Below are 23,212 nucleotides of genomic sequence, written 5' to 3'. Positions count from 1 at the left end.
TAGCACTCATGACAGGAAAAAGAAGCAGATGTTGGTACAAGTGAACATGGTGAAGCTGTACCAAGGTCAGGACATTTGTCCAGTGACGATGGTGGTCTCAAGGGACACAGATCAAGAGGTGATGGAAGACGTTAGTAAGCAAGTAGCATCGGATTCAGAGATTCTGCTGAATCTACTTATCAAGCTAATTCACGTGCCTGAAGAGCAACAGAGATCCTTAATAGAGTTATTAACGCATTATATCTATTTTCAAATATGCTTCAGGTTTGACGTCCGTCTTGAAGCTCGACGTTATCCTGAGGGAGTGTGTGATCCGATAAAGAAACTTCCCTACCGACTAAATCCTCGTAAGAAGAAGACGATAAGATGGGAAATAGAAGACTACATGCTCCAACATAATTTGATCACTCCAAGTATTAGTCGGTGGTCATCTCCTGTTCTGTTCGTACCGAAGCCTGGTAATGAGCATAGGTTATTCATAGATTACCGACAAGTTAACAAGGCCACAGTAGCTGATACATATCTTCTTACCAGGATAGAAGAGTGTATTGATACCATCGGTAGGGCCACCTACCTAACGAAGTTCGACCCCTTCAAGGGCTACTGGCAGGTACCTCTGACCGAGCGTGCCCAACCTATTTCTGCTTTTGTGACTCCTGATGGGCTTTTTGCGTGTCAAGTGATGCCATTTTGTATGGAAAAATGTCGCCTCTACATTTAAACGATTGATAATTATTGTACTACACGGCGTAGAGAATGCTATGGTCTACACAGATAAAGTGTTGATCTACTATTCCAATTGGGAAGACCATTTGCAGCATATAGAAATTGTTTTTTTTTTAATACATTTCCGGCTATGAACAAGGTTGGTTAGTAGTCAATCTGCATCAATCGAAATTTGTTAAGACCTCTGTAATCCTTTTAGAACATGTGTTGGTGGAGGATGTATCGCCCCTAAGAACAGCAACGTAGAAGCCGTCGTTCAGTACCGGACCCCTTCAACATGTAAGCAGGTTCTGCGTTTCCTGGATATGGCCGGCTTCTACTGTAAGTATGATCCTACAAAAGGGATAGAACACTCTGTGGCTTATTATTCCACTAAATTAAGTGATTGCCAATGGATTTTTTAAGCGAAATAAAATGAAACATTGGTGTTTGTGATATAATATATCACCCATGGTGTTGGGTGATGAACACAACAGAGCGCGGTGTCGGGAGTGGGGCCTGTTATGATCCCAGGTAGCCGAAAAACGAGTCTCCCCTTTGAGAATTATTCCATCAAGCCTGACCTAACCAGAAGGTCTAAGAAATATAGAGGTGATAACACATATGTAAAATAGCTGGTTGGATATGATAAACAATTTGAGATTATGGGCAGTGAAGAAGAAAACAGATAAATGACTGGTTAGAAGATGTGGACATTTTGCTGGAGGCGTGAGGCTCGCTTCTGGAGGGGCTTTGACCTCACTTGAGTGCCAGACATCGCAGGGGAAAGCCGCACTCCGTTGAGCTCCCGTCAGAAGGGAACCCCTAGTGATATATCTCGAAGAGAAGAGAAGTATGCAGATGTGCCAGCTGTAAAATCGAGCTGGGAACGTTGTGGTCTCAAGTCCTAGTCGACGAGCAGATATTAAATCGCCCAGAGGCATTATTGTGGGCCGTGGAAGCGCCCTGACCAAGCTTCGTCAGAGGGAGGAGCGCCCTCGACCAAACAATCTGTGGTTTGTCTTTGGGGAAGAAGTTGCTGAGAACTTCGAAGCCAGCACAGATGAAGTAGTTGATGAGATTCCAAGGTAGTGGAGACGAGGACCTCGAGCTGTGAGAAGCAGTGAAGAAGAGTGTCACGTGCTTCTGTAGAGGTGGTGAAGCACCATAGTTGCTCGAGGGAACTTCATGGTGTAGCAGCCAAGAGAGCTCTGGAGGACCCTAGCAGAAGGGTGAAGCACCGTAGTTGCTCAAGGAAACTTCATGATAGCAGCCTGGAGGAGCTGCAGAGGATCCTGGTAGTGAAGCCCGGAAGAACCTAAAGATATCAGGGTAGTGAACTTCCAGAAGTGGAAGGGAAGTTCTGGTGGATTACTTGTAGGGAGTTGATAGTGTTTGGTTGTCATTAGCGTGCAAGACGCAGTGAGAGGTGAGTGATTGTTGGCATTCTTATGTCAAGGAGTGTTTTATACTGAAGTTTAGAGTTACAGTCGTAGGCTGGATTACCTACAGATGTATGCGTTCTAGGACTGATAGGGTGATCGATTGATCATTGCAGTGTAGCAAGGAACATTTATGCTGATATATGTTATTGCATTCAAATGCTGATTTTCTTTGTACGCATTTATAGATACATATATATATTCTCTTGCTGATGGTACAACAGTGTATGTAGACTTGATCAACTTGAGGAGGTTGATAGTATCAGGTGGTGAACCAGAAGATAGGATACCACTTGATAAGCTGATGATAGAGTTCTGATGGTGTTGAAGTGCAACCTGATTGTAATATTATAGAGTATAGGATTCATTATTATTATATGTGTGTATGTATCGTGTATGTGCTTTGTCCAGTAAATGTATCCCAATTTCCTGGTGTTTGCCCTTGTCCTAGTGAGGGTTCCCAGGAGGTAGTAAAGAAGGAGAGAGAGAAAGAACCAAGAACCACTGCTGTGGAAGGACAGAAGGTAATACTAATAAGTCAAAGGGGGATTGAGGAGATCATATCACCTAAGGAGAGAGTGGGGAGTCACAGCGGCTCGAGCGGGTGTGTTGCACGTGACAACGAGGCTAAGTGTTGGAGCCGCATCCCCTAAATGTGTGACGTTGAGCCCCTCTCCAAGGGCCAGAAGCGCCTAGTGTGATCTCCTAGTGAGGTATAAGCACTCTACCGAGTTGTGGGTTGGGTTGTCTGCAAAGGAGGAACAACGACGACAACACCACCAACCCACAGACTATAATAAATTGGGGGCCTGTGTCCGGAAGAGTGAACTGACACACCCACACCCTGTCCAAGAGTGGATTTGTACACCCTTGCTGAAATAAACTGTGTGACCGCAGGTGTATATTATCTCTCTTGGGAAGACTCACAGGACAAGATGGATAAGGTGCAAGCGTTTGTGGAGTCAGGCAAGCCTGAGGATTTGGAAGGTTGCACGAGGGATCAATTGAAACAAATAGCAGAAAAATTTGACATTAGGTTGAAAGCATCTAAGGTAGCTGGGATGAAGGATGAGATCCTTAGACAGTTGAGAGCCAGAAGTGAAGCGGCAGAGCAAGGAGCCCAAAAAGGAGCTGAAAGTGGAAAGGAGGATGATGGGCAGGATGAAGTGAGATCCCAGGGATCAAGTAGGAGTAGCAAGAGTAGCCGCAGTAGCAGGAGTAGCCGGAATAGGAGCTTGGAGAGATTCCAGTTAGAACTCCAGATGCAGCAACAACGAGAGGACAAGGAGAGACAGTTCCAGCTGGAAAAGATGAAATTGGAACTCCAGATGAAAAATGAAGCCGAGAAGGAAAAAGAGAAAACAAGACTGGAAATAGAAAAAGAGAAAGCAAGACTAGAGATGGAGAAAGAAAAAGAGAAAGCAAGACTAGAGATGGAGAAAGAAAAAGAGAAAGCAAGACTAGAGGTCGAAAAAGAAAAAGAGAGAACAAAACAAATGCAGATAGAAGCGAATAGAACCTTGGCATGAACATGGGTTGCCAGAGAGCACCACCCAGGTATCACACTCACCAGATGTTAGGGTTCGGGAGAAGGACATTCCCTTGTTTGTTCCCGAAGAGGCAGAGAGCTTCTTCGAGCATTTTGAAAAAGTAGCCAGTATCAAGGAGTGGCCACAGGAGGAATGGGCCCAGCTGGTCCAGTTAAGATTGACCGGTGCAGCCAGGGAGGCATACACCCAATTGTCACTGGAAGAGTGCCAGGATTATGCCACGGTAAAGAGCAGCATATTGCGCTCGTTTCAGTTAACCCCAGAAGCTTATAGAAAGCGCTTCAGAGAAATGGTGAAGGTTGGAGCGTGTACTTTTGCTGAGACAGTAAGAGATCTGGAAAGACGATTCCAGAAGTGGATTGAGGCTGCTGGAGTTGGATCTAACGCTGACCTGAAGCAACTGATGGTCATGGAGAAGTTCTTGGAGATGATGCATCCTGAAACAAAGTTCAAGATCCAAGAAGCATGGATAAAGGAGGTGAAAGATGCCGCAGATAGGGCGGATATGATTACTGAAGCGTACAAGAGCTTAAGGGAGAACAGAGTGAGAAGCGAGGCGAGACGCAGCAATAGCAGACCCAGTGGAGTCTGGGGAGGAAGAAGTTTTGGGGGGCAGACAAGCAGACCAACTAGTTTTAAGCCCCAGGAAGGAAAGTTGCCGAGCCCGCCTGCTGGAGGTAAGCAGGAAAATAAAAATGTGCACAGGAGACAGGAGTTCAATGAAGCTCCACAGAGTATGAGTACTACATCTGGCCCGAGGAACTCCAATACGATTGGGCAGAGTCAGAGCCACTCGGGGGCGTATAGGAGAGATTTCTCCCAAATGAGATGCTACAAGTGCAACAGATCAGGTCACATGATGCGAGATTGTCGGCAGGGCAAGAGAGTCGTGACCCTGACGACATGTGATCCCCGGAAGAAGTACGTTGATGTACAACAAGACAAACCACAGAAGGTAGATTTGATGAACGAGCGGTATAGGCCGTTCATTAGTAAAGGTTGGGTCGGCATAGAAGGTCAACCCGAGGTGGAGGTTAGTATCCTCAAGGATACAGGAGCCAGTCAGAGCTTGATTCTGAGAGGCCTAATAAGAAATGATCGACTGTTAGCTGGCAGTAGGAGGATAAAGGTTCATGGGTTGTTGTCTAAGAGTGACATGCCCGTGTGTGCTGTCCAGTTGAAGTCAGATTATTTGTCGGCGGAGGTGATGTTGGGAGTGTGACCCAACATACCTGTTCCAGGAGTCCAAGTGATCCTGGGGAACGACTTGTGTGGGTCCAAGGTGTTGCCAGAGCTGATAGTGAAAGCTGTGCCGGAGGTGAACCAGAAGGACCGCGGTACAAGTGGAACGCCGGACAAGATAGATCTAGCCAGCATCCTTGAAGATGAGGCAGAGGACAGTCAAGTCATCGTATACCCGGCCTGTGTAGTGACAGAGTCGGACGTAGCCGCCGAAGAAGACATTGGAGATGATATAGCAGTGTCGACTCCACCAAGGGAGGAGGTCAACATGGACATGTCTGGGCTGTTCGATGAAGATCCAGCTCAGAAGAATGAGGATTCGGGGAGACAGGAAGTGAAGATGACCCTACCTGAAAAGTTACGCGTGAACCGAGCGGACCTGATTAGAGCTCAGAAAGAGGAGTTTATGGATCTAATCAGGGAGGCAAAAGGGGGAAACTCATGTCCGGAGTCCCCCGTGTACTACTACTTGGACGATGATGTACTAATGAGGAAGTGGCGACCGGACAAAGCCGGCGCAGATAAGGTATGGTTGGAGAAGCACCAAGTGTTAGTGCCGAAGGAGTTTAGGGCGGCTGTGTTAGAACTAGCCCACTCCGTAGATATGGCAGGGCACTTAGGGGTGAAGAAGACCTTAAATAAGGTGCAGGAGCACTTCTACTGGCCGAACGTGTGGAAGGAGGTAAAGAAATATTGTAGGACATGTTTGGCGTGCCAACGTGCAGGTAAGCCGGCTCCGGCTATACCAAAGGCACCCTTAAAGCCCATACCGGCATTTGGCGAGCCTTTTGAGAGAGTCTTGATAGACTGTGTAGGTCCGTTGCCAAGGACCAGAAAAGGCCACGAGTATTTACTGACCATAATGTGCACGGCCACCCGTTTCCCCGAAGCGATCCCCCTGAGAAGAGTGACGTCGAGAGCCGTTCTGGATAGACTACAGAACTACATTGCGTGGGTAGGAATGCCCAAGGTTATCCAGACGGACCAGGGGAGTGTCTTCCAGTCGAAGTTGTTTAGGGAAACTGTGAAAGGATGGAGGGTAGAGCAAGTGCGCTCGTCACCGTATCACCCTCAGTCGCAGGGAGCGTTGGAGCGTTTCCATGGAACGCTGAAGAGCTTGTTGAGGATATACTGCGCAGAGGAAGGGAGTAGTTGGGACGAGGCATTACCATCTGTGTTGTTCGCCATCAGGGATGCGGTAGTAGAATCACTCGGATTCACCCCATTTCAACTGGTGTACAGACACTCCGTGAGGAGCCCAGTGGGTGCGCTGAAGAAGCAGCTCACCGTAGATAGGCCTAAGGTGGACGTGGGACAATATGTGAAAACTTTTAGAGAGCGACTCTTTAGGGCCAGAGATTTGGCCAAGGAAAATTTGAGGACATCCCAGGCAGAGATGGTAAGGTACCACGACAGGAAGGCGAAGGGCAGGAAATTTCAAGATGGAGATCAGGTGTTAGTCCTACTGCCGGTGAAAGGAAGTATATACGAGTCGAGATTTTGTGGACCATATACCATCCAGAAGGCATTAGGGGATGTGAATTATGTAATCCACATGCCAGATCGTCCGAGGAAGTCACAGGTTTGCCACGTGAACATGATAAAGAGGTACTATGACAGAGATAAGCCTCTAGGCGATGAAGAACAGATGGAAACCCCATTGCAGGCGACTGTGCTTTGTGTAGGAGACGGCAAAGGGATAGAAGAGGAGAACTGTAAGTTAGAGAGGGCCGATGGCGCGAAGATATCAAATACGGAAAGCCTGGCCAAGATAGGTGAGCGTCTGGGTCATTTGGAGGATGACCAACGCCAGGAGCTAGTGGAGATCCTAATAGGATCCGGAGGAATAAGTCGTTATTCACGGACGTGCCTAGAAGACACCGCGGAACGGTGCACGAAGTGAATGTAGGGAGTGCTGAGCCCATCAAGCAGCACCCTTACAGAGTTAACCCGGAGGAAGCGGCGGCAATGAGAGCAGAAGTGAAGTATCTGCTAGATAACGACTTGGCAGAGGTTAGCGACAGTGACTGGGGTTCGCCGTGCCTCCTCGTGAAGAAGAGTGACGGCACGTACCGGTTCTGCACCGATTATAGGAAAGTGAATGCACTCACGGTCGCTGACTCGTTTCCGATACCGCGCATTGACGATTGCATAGATCGGATTGGGAGTGCACGGTATGTCTCGAAGATAGACCTGTTGAAGGGATACTACCAGATTCCCCTGTCCGAGGAGGCCAAGAGGATCTCAGCGTTCGTGACACCCGACGGCTTGTACCAATATAAAGTGGTGCCGTTCGGAATGAAGAATAGTGGTAGTTGTTTTCAACGAGTAATGAATCAGGTATTACAAGGCGCGACCGGATGTGCAGTGTACATCGATGATATTGTGGTGTTCGCTGTTTCCTGGAAGGATCACGTGGATCAACTTTTAGATTTGTTGGATCGGTTGGAGAAGGCCAACATGACGATCAACTTAGCAAAAAGCGAGTTCGGGAGAGCCCGCCTAGAGTACCTTGGATATATAGTAGGGCAAGGCGAGGTTGCTCCGGTAAGAACAAAGGTGGAGGCCATTGACAACTTCACGGTGCCCAGGAGTAAGAAAGAATTGTTGAGATACCTCGGTATGATTGGGTATTACCGGAAGTTCTGTGAAAATTTCTCCACCATAGCCGCTCCTATGACGAGTTTGCTATCAAAGAGCAAGAAGTGGGAGTGGAATGGAACAGCACAAGAAGCGTTTGAAAAGACCAAAAGACTGTTGACTGAGGCACCTGTACTAGTGTCGCCAGATTTTGAAGCGCCGTTTACGTTATTTGTAGATGCCAGTGATATAGGGGCTGGAGCTGTACTGACACAGGAGAATGATGGAATTTACCGCCAGATGTCCTTCTTCTCGAAGAAGTTCGTTAAGCACCAGATATCGTACAGTACAGTCGAGAAAGAGACTTTGGCCCTGGTGATGGCATTGAAAAATTTTGAAGTGTATGTGAGTGGGGGAGGACACCCAGTGACGGTGTATACAGACCATAATCCCCTAGTTTTCCTGAAGAAAATGAAGCATGCAAACCAGAGATTAACCAGATGGTTTTTATCGCTCCAAGAGTATGACCTGGTGATAACGCACATAAGAGGGCGAGACAATGTAGTGGCTGATGCGTTATCTCGAGCCTAGCCACTAGAATAATTCTCAAAACAAGGGGGAGGGAGTGTTATGATCCCAGGTAGCCGAAAAACGAGTCTCCCCTTTGAGAATTATTCCATCAAGCCTGACCTAACCAGAAGGTCTAAGAAATATAGAGGTGATAACACATATGTAAAATAGTTGGTTGGATATGATAAACAATTTGAGATTATGGGCAGTGAAGAAGAAAACAGATAAATGACTGGTTAGAAGATGTGGACATTTTGCTGGAGGCGTGAGGCTCGCTTCTGGAGGGGCTTTGACCTCACTTGAGTGCCAGACATCGCAGGGGAAAGCCGCACTCCGTTGAGCTCCCGTCAGAAGGGAACCCCTAGTGATATATCTCGAAGAGAAGAGAAGTATGCAGATGTGCCAGCTGTAAAATCGAGCTGGGAACGTTGTGGTCTCAAGTCCTGGTCGACGAGCAGATATTAAATCGCCCAGGGGCATTATTGTGGGCCGTGGAAGCGCCCTGACCAAGCTTCGTCAGAGGGAGGAGCGCCCTCGACCAAACAATCTGTGGTTTGTCTTTGGGGAAGAAGTTGCTGAGAACTTCGAAGCCAGCACAGATGAAGTAGTTGATGAGACTCCAAGGTAGTCGAGACGAGGACCTCGAGCTGTGAGGAGAAGCAGTGAAGAAGAGTGTCACGTGCTTCTGTAGAGGTGGTGAAGCACCATAGTTGCTCGAGGGAACTTCATAGTGTAGCAGCCAAGAGAGCTCTGGAGGACCCTAGCAGAAGGGTGAAGCACCGTAGTTGCTCAAGGAAACTTCATGATAGCAGCCTGGAGGAGCTGCAGAGGATCCTGGTAGTGAAGCCCGGAAGAACCTAAAGATATCAGGGTAGTGAACTTCCAGAAGTGGAAGGGAAGTTCTGGTGGATTACTTGTAGGGAGTTGATAGTGTTTGGTTGTCATTAGCGTGCAAGACGCAGTGAGAGGTGAGTGATTGTTGGCATTCTTATGTCAAGGTGTGTTTTATACTGAAGTTTAGAGTTACAGTCGTAGGCTGGATTACCTACAGATGTATGCGTTCTAGGACTGATAGGGTGATCGATTGATCATTGCAGTGTAGCAAGGAACATTTATGCTGATATATGTTATTGCATTCAAATGCTGATTTTCTTTGTACACATTTATAGATACATATATATATTCTCTTGTTGATGGTACAACAGTGTATGTAGACTTGATCAACTTGAGGAGGTTGATAGAATCAGGTGGTGAACCAGGAGATAGGATACCACTTGATAAGCTGATGATATAGTTCTGATGGTGTTGGAGTGCAACCTGATTGTAATATTATAGAGTATAGGATTCATTATTATTATATGTGTGTATGTATCGTGTATGTGCTTTGTCCAGTAAATGTATCCCAATTTGCTGGTGTTTGCCCTTGTCCTAGTGAGGCTTCCCAGGAGGTAGTAAAGAAGGAGAGAGAAAGAACCAAGAACCACTGCTGTGGACAAGGCAGAAGGTAATACTAATAAGTCAAAGGGGGATTGAGGAGATCATATCACCTAAGGAGAGAGTGGGGAGTCACAGCGGCTCGAGTGGGTGTGTGCACGTGACAACGAGGCTAAGTGTTGGAGCCGCATCCCCTAAATGTGTGACGTTGAGCCCCTCTCCAAGGGCCAGAAGCGCCTAGTGTGATCTCCTAGTGAGGTATAAGCACTCTACCGAGTTGTGGGTTTGGTTGTCTGCAAAGGAGGAACAACGACGACAACACCACCAACCCACAGACTATAATAAATTGGGGGCCTGTGTCCGGGAGAGTGAACTGACACACCCACACCCTGTCCAAGAGTGGATTTGTACACCCCTGCTGAAATAAACTGTGTGACCGCAGGTGTATATTATCTCTCTTGGGAAGACTCACAGGACAAGATGGATAAGGTGCAAGCGTTTGTGGAGTCAGGCAAGCCTGAGGATTTGGAAGGTTGCACGAGGGATCAATTGAAACAAATAGCAGAAAAATTTGGCATTAGGTTGAAAGCATCTAAGGTAGCTGGGATGAAGGATGAGATCCTTAGACAGTTGAGAGCCAGAAGTGAAGCGGCAGAGCAAGGAGCCCAAAAAGGAGCTGAAAGTGGAAAGGAGGATGATGGGCAGGATGAAGTGAGATCCCAGGGATCAAGTAGGAGTAGCAAGAGTAGCCGGAATAGGAGCTTGGAGAGATTCCAGTTAGAGCTCCAGATGCAGCAACAACGAGAGGACAAGGAGAGACAGTTCCAGCTGGAAAAGATGAAATTAGAACTCCAGATGAAAAATGAAGCCGAGAAGGAAAAAGAGAAAACCAGACTGGAAATAGAAAAAGAGAAAGCAAGACTAGAGACGGAGAAAGAAAAAGTGAAAGCAAGACTAGAGGTCGAAAAAGAAAAAGAGAGAACAAAACAAATGCAGATAGAAGCGAATAGAACCTTGGCATGAACATGGGTTGCCAGAGAGCACCACCCAGGTATCACACTCACCAGATGTTAGGGTTCGGGAGAAGGACATTCCCTTGTTTGTTCCCGAAGAGGCAGAGAGCTTCTTCGAGCATTTTGAAAAAGTAGCCAGTATCAAGGAGTGGCCACAGGAGGAATGGGCCCAGCTGGTCCAGTTAAGATTGACCGGTGCAGCCAGGGAGGCATACACCCAATTGTCACTGGAAGAGTGCCAGGATTATGCCACGGTAAAGAGCAGCATATTGCGCTCGTTTCAGTTAACCCCAGAAGCTTATAGAAAGCGCTTCAGAGAAATGGTGAAGGTTGGAGCGTGTACTTTTGCTGAGACAGTAAGAGATCTGGAAAGACGATTCCAGAAGTGGATTGAGGCTGCTGGAGTTGGATCTTACGCTGACCTGAAGCAACTGATGGTCATGGAGAAGTTCTTGGAGATGATGCATCCTGAAACAAAGTTCAAGATCCAAGAAGCAGGGATAAAGGAGGTGAAAGATGCCGCAGATAGGGCGGATATGATTACTGAAGCGTACAAGAGCTTAAGGGAGAACAGAGTGAGAAGCGAGGCGAGACGCAGCAATAGCAGACCCAGTGGAGTCTGGGGAGGAAGAAGTTTTGGGGGGCAGACAAGCAGACCAACTAGTTTTAAGCCCCAGGAAGGAAAGTTGCCGAGCCCGCCTGCTGGAGGTAAGCAGGAAAATAAAAATGTGCACAGGAGACAGGAGTTCAATGAAGCTCCACAGAGTATGAGTACTACATCTGGCCCGAGGAACTCCAATACGATTGGGCAGAGTCAGAGCCACTCGGGGGCGTATAGGAGAGATTTCTCCCAAATGAGATGCTACAAGTGCAACAGATCAGGTCACATGATGCGAGATTGTCGGCAGGGCAAGAGAGTCGTGACCCTGACGACATGTGATCCCCGGAAGAAGTACGTTGATGTACAACAAGACAAACCACAGAAGGTAGATTTGATGAACGAGCGGTATAGGCCGTTCATTAGTAAAGGTTGGGTCGGCATAGAAGGTCAACCCGAGGTGGAGGTTAGTATCCTCAAGGATACAGGAGCCAGTCAGAGCTTGATTCTGAGAGGCCTAATAAGAAATGATCGACTGTTAGCTGGCAGTAGGAGGATAAAGGTTCATGGGTTGTTGTCTAAGAGTGACATGCCCGTGTGTGCTGTGCAGTTGAAGTCAGATTATTTGTCGGCGGAGGTGATGTTGGGAGTGTGACCCAACATACCTGTTCCAGGAGTCCAAGTGATCCTGGGGAACGACTTGTGTGGGTCCAAGGTGTTGCCAGAGCTGATAGTGAAAGCTGTGCCGGAGGTGAACCAGAAGGACCGCGGTACAAGTGGAACGCCGGACAAGATAGATCTAGCCAGCATCCTTGAAGATGAGGCAGAGGACAGTCAAGTCATCGTATACCCGGCCTGTGTAGTGACAGAGTCGGACGTAGCCGCCGAAGAAGACATTGGAGATGATATAGCAGTGTCGACTCCACCAAGGGAGGAGGTCAACATGGACATGTCTGGGCTGTTCGATGAAGATCCAGCTCAGAAGAATGAGGATTCGGGGAGACAGGAAGTGAAGATGACCCTACCTGAAAAGTTACGCGTGAACCGAGCGGACCTGATTAGAGCTCAGAAAGAGGAGTTTATGGATCTAATCAGGGAGGCAAAAGGGGGAAACTCATGTCCGGAGTCCCCCGTGTACTACTACTTGGACGATGATGTACTAATGAGGAAGTGGCGACCGGACAAAGCCGGCGCAGATAAGGTATGGTTGGAGAAGCACCAAGTGTTAGTGCCGAAGGAGTTTAGGGCGGCTGTGTTAGAACTAGCCCACTCCGTAGATATGGCAGGGCACTTAGGGGTGAAGAAGACCTTAAATAAGGTGCAGGAGCACTTCTACTGGCCGAACGTGTGGAAGGAGGTAAAGAAATATTGTAGGACATGTTTGGCGTGCCAACGTTCAGGTAAGCCGGCTCCGGCTATACCAAAGGCACCCTTAAAGCCCATACCGGCATTTGGCGAGCCTTTTGAGAGAGTCTTGATAGACTGTGTAGGTCCGTTGCCAAGGACCAGAAAAGGCCAAGAGTACTTACTGACCATAATGTGCATGAAGTCAAACTGGGAACTTTTAACTAAAACTATTCTATCTCCATAACCTTTTACTCTTAAAAGTTAAATGAATCAAACTAATCTATCCTCATAGCCTGATGAGGTCTTCAGTCCAGTGGTGGTGGTGGTGATGAGGTGAGCAGTCATCTGCTAAGGACTGCTCAAGGACACACACTGCTAATGGCACAAAGTCAACTCGCTAACGAGGTGGTGAGTGAGGAAGAGCGCTAAATGGTTCAAGGTCTGACGGGGTCCTTATTCTCTGACTCACTTAGCCCCGAGCTAACTATTTCACTATCAGCTCATCCAGTCTTATTCTCATCGGTTACTGTTTACATTTGGATAATGTAGGTGTTAGAGGCAGTCTTGAACTCAGTGATAATGAACAAGTCAATTTAAAATATAATAATATTGTGAGATTTTTTTTTCTTTGACAATTATCAAAAGAATTAAGTCCTATTGATATTACGTTAATCGTAACTACCTCGCAAGAGAGGCAGACCTTAAACAGCAAGAGCTGCCAGTGGCAGATATTTAATCTTAAAGCCTAAGATCATAGGACCGCGGGAGCAAACCGCCAGGCGAAACCACACGGGTAACACCTGTCACTTAGGTCGCTGTCTCCTCCTAGTTGACAAACTAATAAAGGGTAGCCGACGGATTCTCCCTCTTATTTATAGAAGTGTGGTGCTGTGCAATGGACTCGAGCTTTAGATACAAACTTGATATGAACATAAGCAGGCAAAGCGTTGCAGAACATAAAATGTGGGGCAGTAATATTGGAAGGTTTGACGTAAACGACCGTTTTCTATAACAAACAATTTATTCACAAAGCAAGAATTAAAACTACTACACAATGAGTTTACGTTACTTTACTGTCACTCCAGTGGCACATTCAAGAACAGCTAATCAACAGCCTGATGGACCCACGGTATCCTTATCCCGTTGTCGCTGACTGACTAATGACACTAACTGAACAAAGTGGTGCCCACTGGTGACGCAAGCTTGCAATCAATATTGTCACGGCTTCCCGGTGACAAATACTCTAATTACAAAACTTGACTGGCGCTCACTGCTCTCAACGAGGTACCAAGCAACAAGGCGGTTAATCCAAGAATGATAACCCCTTATAAAAATCTTACGTTAACACTTGTCTCTCAGGACAATCAACAACAAAAGTTACTCTAATTGAATTTAAACAATTACGTTAACACATACGTGTCTCAACGACACTTAAATGGCAGCAATAACTCGTAAATCAATTAATTACATCAACTTGAAAGTCAAGCATTCGGTGAGTAATTCCCAATTAATTACTGAATACAACAGCCTATTAATTCAGACGAGTATTGACAAGCCTACTGTCTCTCAACTGACAGTTCACTTCCGGTCTTACGACAAGATCACCTTAACGAGGGTAGACTACTGTACCACACAAGGTTACAACACTCCGTGTAAACAACAACATCAACACCTGGTGAATTCACTAAGTGGTGGTTACTAATTATCTTTAATAAGCTACGAGTGCTTAATCACTCTGTCCGCAGACAGATCTGATCAGTCCAACGAATTACAGCAGCTTAATTACAGCGCAATTGACTCCGATCATAACAGACCGTCAACCCCTTACGTTAATCAATCAATTAACGACAGCTCTTAAATCGTTAACACTACATTAGTCTTCACTTGACAATTCCTCCACTGCGTGAACATCACTGTGACTGTTGCCTTTACCCGTCTCTACGTTAATCACAACAATGTTCAACGAACAAGTGACCTCGTTAAGTAAATCGTGACCCCCGGTGACGTTAACTGACTTTAATTCTCACGGAATCCTTCACAGTACACAACGCCTTCCACCAAGGACAAACTTGTCTACGGTTTACACACGGTACAACACAGTACATCCTTGCCACTCACGGCAAAACTTGTAAATGACTTCCCTCAGTCAATTATCTACCAATAATTCACACTTTACCATAACACAACAGTAAAATTTATAACCAAGGGAAACCTCCCTGTTACCACTTTCACTGCTGAAAAAGTGAATCAAATTACAGCGAATTACATACGCAGCACATAGAGAAAATAGAAGCAAATAACTCACTTTACTCTACCGTGTCTCTAGGTGTCCTCACGCACGTCAAAATCACAGTTGGGCCCAACCTCAACTTGATGACGGCAAACAGGGTAAACTCACACGTCTCCAATTCCCATTCACCTCACCAGGTGGTCACAGGGACAGAGGACAGACGGAACACTGGGGGCGAACCCAGCTTCCGAGTTTTATTACCCAAAACGGAAACAGTGTACTTACATCAATCATGCGGGCCCGCTACATACTCCCACTCACTCACATACACGTCAACCTCACACTCCCACTGCTGCTGCTGGATGATGACGTAGGCGTCCTCACTTCCTACACGTGGTCAGTTGGAGCACATGGTCCTAGACCACGGGGTTAGCTCCACACACAGAGACCAGGTGGCGTGTACACGCCGACTTAGGCAGACCAGGGTGTGTGCACAACAGCTGGGATGCGGTACCATGCCCTTCCACTTGACACGGTACCCCAGGATACGACGGTACACGGTGTTACACGGTACACGAGACCCGAGACGGAGTCCTTCACTGTTCTCTTTGGTTTCCTCAGCATTAGAACTTTTAAGGTTTCTCTCATAACACTGAAACCTTCTCTAGCACGTCTCACTGCAGTACCTTCAAGCACAGATACGATAGACGGCGGAAGTCACTTTCGTAGCCCAATAATTAACCGCCTCACTCAGTCCAGTTGCTCTAAGATGGCATCCCACAATTACGCGGCTAGGTGACAAGTTCACACTGTTCGGTACTAGCACCTTTCCGAAATACCGGATTCTTACGGATAGCACACGGAAAGATAGCAAGATGATAGGCGTGACTTTAGTAACGTTGCAGGTGGTTTTTCCCGATGCTTGGCCTAGCTCAGAAAATTACGTCCTCTCATAGGAACGTTCTAGGTAAGAATGTTTTTTCCCGCCAAGACTACCCCTGGGGTACCATGCGGTACCCCTCAGCATCTTGACCAATCACGGTTCAGCATTCCTGAGGCCCAGGAGCCCTGGTCAATGGCGCACCTGCCTCATGACGCTACCCCCTCTCTCACGAGGTGGACACGTGATAGGGGGGGGGGGTCTACAGCCGTTAACCCCCCATACCTCCCTTTCTACACTTGACTTGTACAAAATTTCCCTGAAATCAACTCCCTTCTGTAATTTCCTTCACAGACCTGATACAGCGATCAGAATGACATCAATGGCTAGCAAATGTCATGGGCTGTCCAACGACACCCAACACGACTGTGGAAAAGTTATATTCAGAAAGTTGAATCACGGTGCACATCACTGGTGCACTATGCAATTTCGTACTTCATTCAGTGCAACGAGAGAGCAGGAAAAATATGTACTCTGACAAATATCGAGACTAAGATTTTCCTCATTATATTATTTGTAAAGGCCTTAGTCTTAAAAGTGAAATGAATGAATCAGAAATATTGTTAACGATAAGTAAACATAGATGCTAGGAGAAAGAAAAGGAATAGCTGTGTGAATAGAGGCATCCGGAGAAAGGAAACTGTTAAGCCCTCATACGCATGTGCTGGTGGTGGTATGTGTTATGTGCTCCCCAATGCACGGTGTTTACCTCTGTTTAAGTTACTGAGAGAGAGAACAGTGCAGTGCTTGGAATTTGTATGTGGTGAACATGGCTCACCTATGGGAGAGAGAGAATGGGGAACTTTAAACATTCTCGCCCCAGGCAAAAAACTCTTAAGAATGAATGGCGCGTTTGAGGTGGAGCGTAGGACAGATCGCGGTGTGTTTGCTGACGAGGATGACCGTCTCAGCGATTTGCTGAGACACAGTGTTTAGTGATGACCAGACCACACACTTAGAAAGTGAAGGGACGACGCCGTTTCGTCGTCCCTTCACCGTCGAGAAATCATTCTCTCGCCTTGGTTACCCTTTTCATTTCATCAACTGTGCCTACTCTCAAGCTAAACGTAATTTCTTTCATCCTAAACCTGCTTCCAACACTAGTAGCATTGTACTATGACTTCCCTTCATATCTGAACTCAAAACTTTTACCAATACCTTTCGTCCTCTTGACATTAAGCTCACCTTTCGATAAACTAACACACTTCGTAGCAATCTAGTTCACACTGCTCCTCCTGCTTATAATGCTGCTGGTGTCTACTCTATTTCCTATTCGTCTTGTCCTCTCCAATACATTGGCGAAACTTGCCGTTCACTGAATGACAGACTTAAAGAATACAAGAGAAGTGTTAAGTCTGCAGACACTAACAATGCTCTCTTCTGCCTTGTGAGGGATTCTAATCTAATCATCCCATTGATTGGTATTCCTCCAAAATAATCTTTCCTGCCTCTACTCTACACAGACGCCGTCTTGTTGAATCGGCTCTAATACACAATATACCCAACATGAACTTGAGTCCTGGCTTTGTTGCAGTGGACTCTTCCCTTTCACAGTATATACTCAAATGCTCTAATCTTTCTAACAAACGTGACCTAACATAAGTTTACCCTTCCATTTATCTTTCTCTCTTCTCTCTTTTTCTGTTCATTGTCTTCTCCTACGTTCCCTTGCTATCCTCTTTTTATTCCTCTTACTATCTTCTCATTCGATGGTAATAATAGGTGCTGCCTCGTATGGGCCAATAGGCCCTCTACAGTTCTTATTTCTATTATCTCCTCTTCTACACCTTACTTTGCTCCTCACCTCTCTTTTGTCTATTTATTGCCTGTCTCTACTTCCTCATCACTAAGTGTGTGGTCTGGTCAATATACTTTAGCCATGTTATTGTGACTCATCGCCTGCATACGGTGTTTATGTTGGGTTGGAATTCAGTAAACGCGTATTGACCGTCTTTGGCCAAGTTTACTGACTGATGCTGGTCCTGATTTGATTTGATAGAAAGAATATTGAAGACTGGTACTCACCTTTTAAGATATAAAAAATGTTTCCCTCATTAAGTAAAAATGCTTAGTGACTTTACCTGAGTGACTGATTTTACTGACTGATGCTAAATGCTATTTGGATGTTGGCAGGGATATGATTTGATTTGATAGAAGAAAATTGAAGACTAATATACGGTGAGGCTCGCTACTCAGAGTCAAAAGCGAAATTAAAAGATCTATAAGCTCACCACACCTCTGAGGGTGTCAACTGGTTGGGGGAGGAGGAGGAGGGGGAGGGCTGGCTAAGGTTGAGGCTGATGTTTACATTCTCCACAGTCGGACTTCACCTTTCAAAGAGATGACCCCATGCCCCCCATGACTCTCCTCAATGCTATATGTCCAGTTTATGCTGAGTTGAGATGTACTTAGGTTCTTTTAACTATACTATCTGAGAATGTGTCGCTGAAGGAACAGATGGGGTTGACCGATAGTGCTAACGAAGTTGAAATGACAGATAGACAGACAGTGCTAACGCCTCAAGAAATGCTTTACATTTCAACATGATATTTGGGACAACAGAAATATGACAACGGCTATTGCTAAATTTGTCTTATATGTTATGTTTACTTTGCTAACACCTCAATGCTTGGAATTTGTATATTGATGTCATGGCTCACCTTTGGGAAAGAACAATGACACACTCTGTTATGAGGAGGTTCGTTACTTAGAGTCCAAGCGAAATTAAAAAAATACCTCAACCTCGGGTTATAGACATTATTTAATATGAATACAGAGACATATATAATGTTTTTACCTCGTTTATGGCGGACTGTGGAAATGTGAAGTGAGGAATTGTGGCCACATGTGAGCATGTGGGCATGTGATGGTGCTGGGCATGTTCCGCTCTGGAAGTAAGGTAGGGGTTGGCCCTCCTCCCCTCTTTACAAACACAATTATGAGTCATTGACACACTCCATTTGCTGCTGAGATGCCCTACTGCGAACACAGTCTTGTCTGCAACCTATCCTCCGAATTGACAGTACAATTTATTATTAAGTATAATAAGTACATTTCCTGACTCTCATACATAGTATATAATTGCACTTATGGGGCTGATACATTTACCTCCCCATTTAATTCTCTTCGTTTTCTGTTAAAACACTCAGAATTTTAGAATGAAGTCTTAAAGTTCAGTTTGCCATACACAAGTTTTAAATATCAGGAATTTATTTTCTACTTTTATTAAGTAATAGATTTTATACAAAATTTTAAAATATTCAGAGTTACTTTACAATTTATTTAAATATTTTAGTTTTGTTTTATAAAACTGTAATATCAATATAACTATAGGTTAAGTAGTCATTGTAATTAAGAAACAATAGGATGCTTGTCTTCAAAAACTAAGATGGTTAGGAATTTTTAAATATCAGGAATTTATTTTCTACTTTTATTAAGTAATAGATTTTATGCAAAATTTTAAAATATTCAGAGTTACTTTACAATTTATTTAAATATTTTAGTTTTGTTTTATAAAACTGTAATATCAATATAACTATAGGTTAAGTAGTCATTGTAATTAAGAAACAATAGAATGCTTGTCTTCAAAAACTAAGATGGTTAGGTTAGGTCGTGTTTTTCTATTCATCTTTTTAGGTAAACCCAAATATTCACAATATATTTAACAGTACGATTTAATACTAAGTGTAAATAAGTACAATAACATCATACATAGTACATAATTGCACTTATGGGGCTGTTACATTTACCTCCCCATTTTTGGAGGACGGGCAGCCTGTATGACGTGAATCGCCGACATCAGAGATCTAGGCGAGAAACAGAATTGGGTGAGAAACTTGTACGTTTTTCTTACATAAAAACAAACCTTTTGTTAAAAAAAAAAAGGGAATGAGACCTTCGCTATCAAACAAAGCTACCGCCCGCTCCCCTAACCTCCTTCAAATGCCCTACCCCTCTACGGTATCTACACTTATGCTATACACATATTCTCATATTTAGACATTCTACCCCCTTTTACCCTCTGGACTCACAACGTCCCGGTGTTTTGTATCCAGTCCGCGCATTTTGCATCCCGTCCGCGCGTTTTTGGGATCACATCCGCGAGTTTTAAGATCACGTCCGTGCCTTTTTGCATCCTGTCCGCACATTTTTCCATCACATCCGCGCATTTTTCCATCACGTCCATTTTCCCCTCACTCTCTCACCCTACAGGACCCACAACGTCCTCCCTGATGGTACCCGTTCCAATCTATTGGCCTCCCACACACTTTTTTACTAGGACTGAGTTCGATCCCCAAGATTCTCCTCTACTTCTCTACATATTTGGGATGGTTCTAGTCACTTTACACTACTGCAAAGCTTTCGTTATTCAATCTTCATTTTGATCACATCAGTTTTGTTTCCACTTATCTGAAGGCAATTTTTTTAATTCCTCAGAATCACTTTCTCAATGCCAAAACTCATATTTGTCCACAATACAATGTTCCCCCATGACCTGTGTCCTGGGAATATTTCCCTTTTCCTCTAGTTATCCTTTTGTGCATCCATGCAACCTTGCAAACAGTTGCTCTCAACTGTGAAATATTAAATTAAGTTAATAAAAGGAATAATATTATATCAGATTATTAGACAAATTATTAATTAAATAAACTAAATATCTCTTTAAATTTTAGGCCATAATTTGATAATTTGATTGGAAGGCATATTGTAAAAAGAAAAATTGGGAACATTCAAGATTTTTCAAACAAAATATGGTCAAACATCTAGCAAGTTTTACCTAACCTAATTATATCTATGCTACTATAATCTAACTTTACCACAATAATCTAATTAAACATTGAATTCTAACCTAAAATTTACAGAAAGTATAAGAGAGATTGAATTGGTGACGTCACATGTCCACATGTTTTCACAAGTTATGACTGTGCCAATATGCATAAATACAAAAGCTTATATGTGTAGATCACAAATAAGTTAACACGTGATGAAAAATTTGAAAATATATAATATAGAAAAAAAGTAAACCAGAGTTCAGCACTTCGTGTTAATCAGCACATTATTAAAAGGGTTTTTTGACATTGTGTGGATTAAAGTGCTCAAGTTAACTGATTTCCTTTATCTTTCATGGTTAAATATTTTTCATAAAAGCTTATGTATGAATGAATGAATGCTTCTGAAGAAAAAGTAATGAAGTTTAAGCTGGTCAAGCTAGTGTAGATGATCAAGAAATGGATAAGGATATATATTTTTAAATTAAACCAAAATAATTGTAATCGGTTAGTTATGGTAACATTTTAATGTTTATGAACTTTGAATAAATTGTGACACATTAAACGGCAAATTATACATTCAGACTATAAGACTGTTAAACTACTGTTTTTGAAATACATCGAAACACTTTTGATTATTGCTAAAATATAACATAGACAAAATATGATTATTCCTTACAATACCAACAAATATCTCAACTCAGTGTGTATATCTTTGTTTTTGCAACAATCACATCCTGGCTAATATTTAGCTTCCGCAGCTAGGCAAGGTTAGCTGAATCTAATCTCATCGAGTTCTTGCTTGTTTTGGGAGTGAGCCAACCATTTCCGCCTTGGTGTCTCCCCAGGTGTGCCCCATTTGATGCAGGGGGCAGCGTAGGCTCATGGATCCTGTACTCCTCCGTTGAGCAGGTTTGCTTTGGCGGGCCTAGAGTTCTCTGTGAGAGTTGATTGTACACTCGGGAGGACTGTGCTTGTTGATGTACTCGGCGTCGTTACAAAAGACCTACTAGGTGTTCAGTGTCAGAGAAATGAATGTGTAGTGATGAAATTAAAGACGTGCGGTACTATTGACAATTTCTTAGGATGCTGTGAAGACAAGTCCTTTTGTTGTATAAGCGAGCAGAGGATTTAAGAGTTAGCAACAGAAGGAAGTCAATGAAATTTCAGGTGGTGCTTTAGTCGTCGTTTAAACTGTCAAACGTTGTGCTCGCTCGAATTTCAGGTAGTTTTGTAAGGTTATTGGTATCCAGTGAAGCAAGTTTATGTTTGGCCCAGGAAGATGATTATTAAATGGCACCCAAATTATGAGGATGAATTTTAAGAGAAATATCCCATTCTCGGTATCACTGTTAAGACACAGTCGTCACTGTGTTTATGCCGGCCAGTCCTGAAAAAGAGGGGTTACCAATCACACCTGACAGGGTGACCGATCATCCCCCTTTTTCAAGACTGGCCGGCATAATCACAATGACGGCTGTGTCCTAACAGTGATGACGAGGATTCCTCTTAAACTTTATCCTCACAATTCGGGGGCCATTTAATCCTCTTCCCGGGGCTAAACGTACACTTGCTTCACCAGATACCCATAACCTTGCTACACAAGGTTATGGGTATCAGAAGCTGAACTCATTTTAAGTGAAGGTTACCAGGTCATATTGATGTTGCCTGCCAGGTAGAAGCAGCCTGTAGGCAGGCTGTTTATTTACTAAAGGATAGTATACAAACTCCAGGTGTGTCAGGTAGAATTTGTATGCTATCGTTTAGTAAATGTTGTTAGTTTTTAAACTCTGCATTTTCAAGTACCTCTATTTGAACTATGCTTTGCTACAAGAGTTTTTCTACAAGAGTCCTTAGCAATTTACACTATCACTGAGTAAAGATATTTCCTGTGAAGTTATTATCCAATTATAGTTTTGGAGGAAAGTGAAGCTTGGCTGTAAGACAATTGAAGATGGTCGTCGAGATAAACATGCACGCCTGGTGGTATTGAAGTTTAGACGCTGGCTCAGTCTAACCAGGTGTTTGCCAAGATGTTTCCGCCACTGGAAGCCTAGGATAGGACAAGCCCTATTTCATTCGGGGTATCGTAGCCTCACAGATTGCTACAGATTGCTCGGGAGCTACCAATTGTAAATCTTTTGTTTTCAAACGCCGGTTTCTTTGGCACTGGGTGAACATCATTCTGATTACTCAGGAACGACGGTGTGGTCCAGTGAATGAGACGACCACAGATACACACCACGGTGTGGTCCAGTGAGTGAGACGACCACAGATACACACCACGGTGTGGTCCAGTGAGTGAGACGACCATAGATACACACCTCCACGATGAGGTCTTGTGAGTGAGACGACCACAGATACACACCTCCACAACATCTCTCGCTCTGCCTTACCTTCCTTTGGGGACAGTGAGTGTTTCTCTCAGTCCTCAGAGAAACTGTAAAAGGTCTCTGTGTTCCTGGTGCAAAATAGGGTCAGTAGCACCTGCTACTGACCATGTATACCTGTGTGTACCTACCCCACCTGCTACTGACTATGTATACCTGTGTGTGTACCTACCCCATCTGCTACTGACCATGTATGCCTGTGTGTGTACCTACCCCACCTGCTACTGACCATGTATGCCTGTGTATGTACCTACCCCACCTGCTACTGACTATGTATACTTGTGTGTGTACCTACCCCATCTGCTACTGACCATGTATACCTGTGTGTGTACAGAACAGCAAGTCTGGGGAGTACCTGAAGCTGTACCGCCTGGGTGAGGTGGGGCGAGTGAAGCTGCAGCA

The 23,212-nt window shown here is 44.6% G+C and overlaps 1 protein-coding gene across 1 annotated transcript in view; it reads left to right on the top strand.

The window, feature by feature from the left end:
* The window catches only part of LOC138368564 (uncharacterized), a 164,324-nt gene that overhangs the window by 36,321 nt on the left and 104,791 nt on the right, over positions 1-23,212 (top strand). Inside the window, exon 3 of the mRNA XM_069331087.1 lies at positions 23,145-23,212. This exon is cut by the window's right edge and continues 113 nt beyond it. Within this exon, the coding sequence (XP_069187188.1) occupies positions 23,145-23,212 (68 nt within the window). The remainder of the gene's footprint in view (positions 1-23,144) is intronic.

Source organism: Procambarus clarkii, chromosome 25 (genome assembly GCF_040958095.1).
Source record: "Procambarus clarkii isolate CNS0578487 chromosome 25, FALCON_Pclarkii_2.0, whole genome shotgun sequence".
Classification (NCBI taxonomy): Eukaryota; Metazoa; Arthropoda; class Malacostraca; order Decapoda; family Cambaridae; genus Procambarus; species Procambarus clarkii.
Note: the sequence above shows the minus strand (reverse complement) of the source record. Positions and strands in the feature narration are given on the sequence as shown.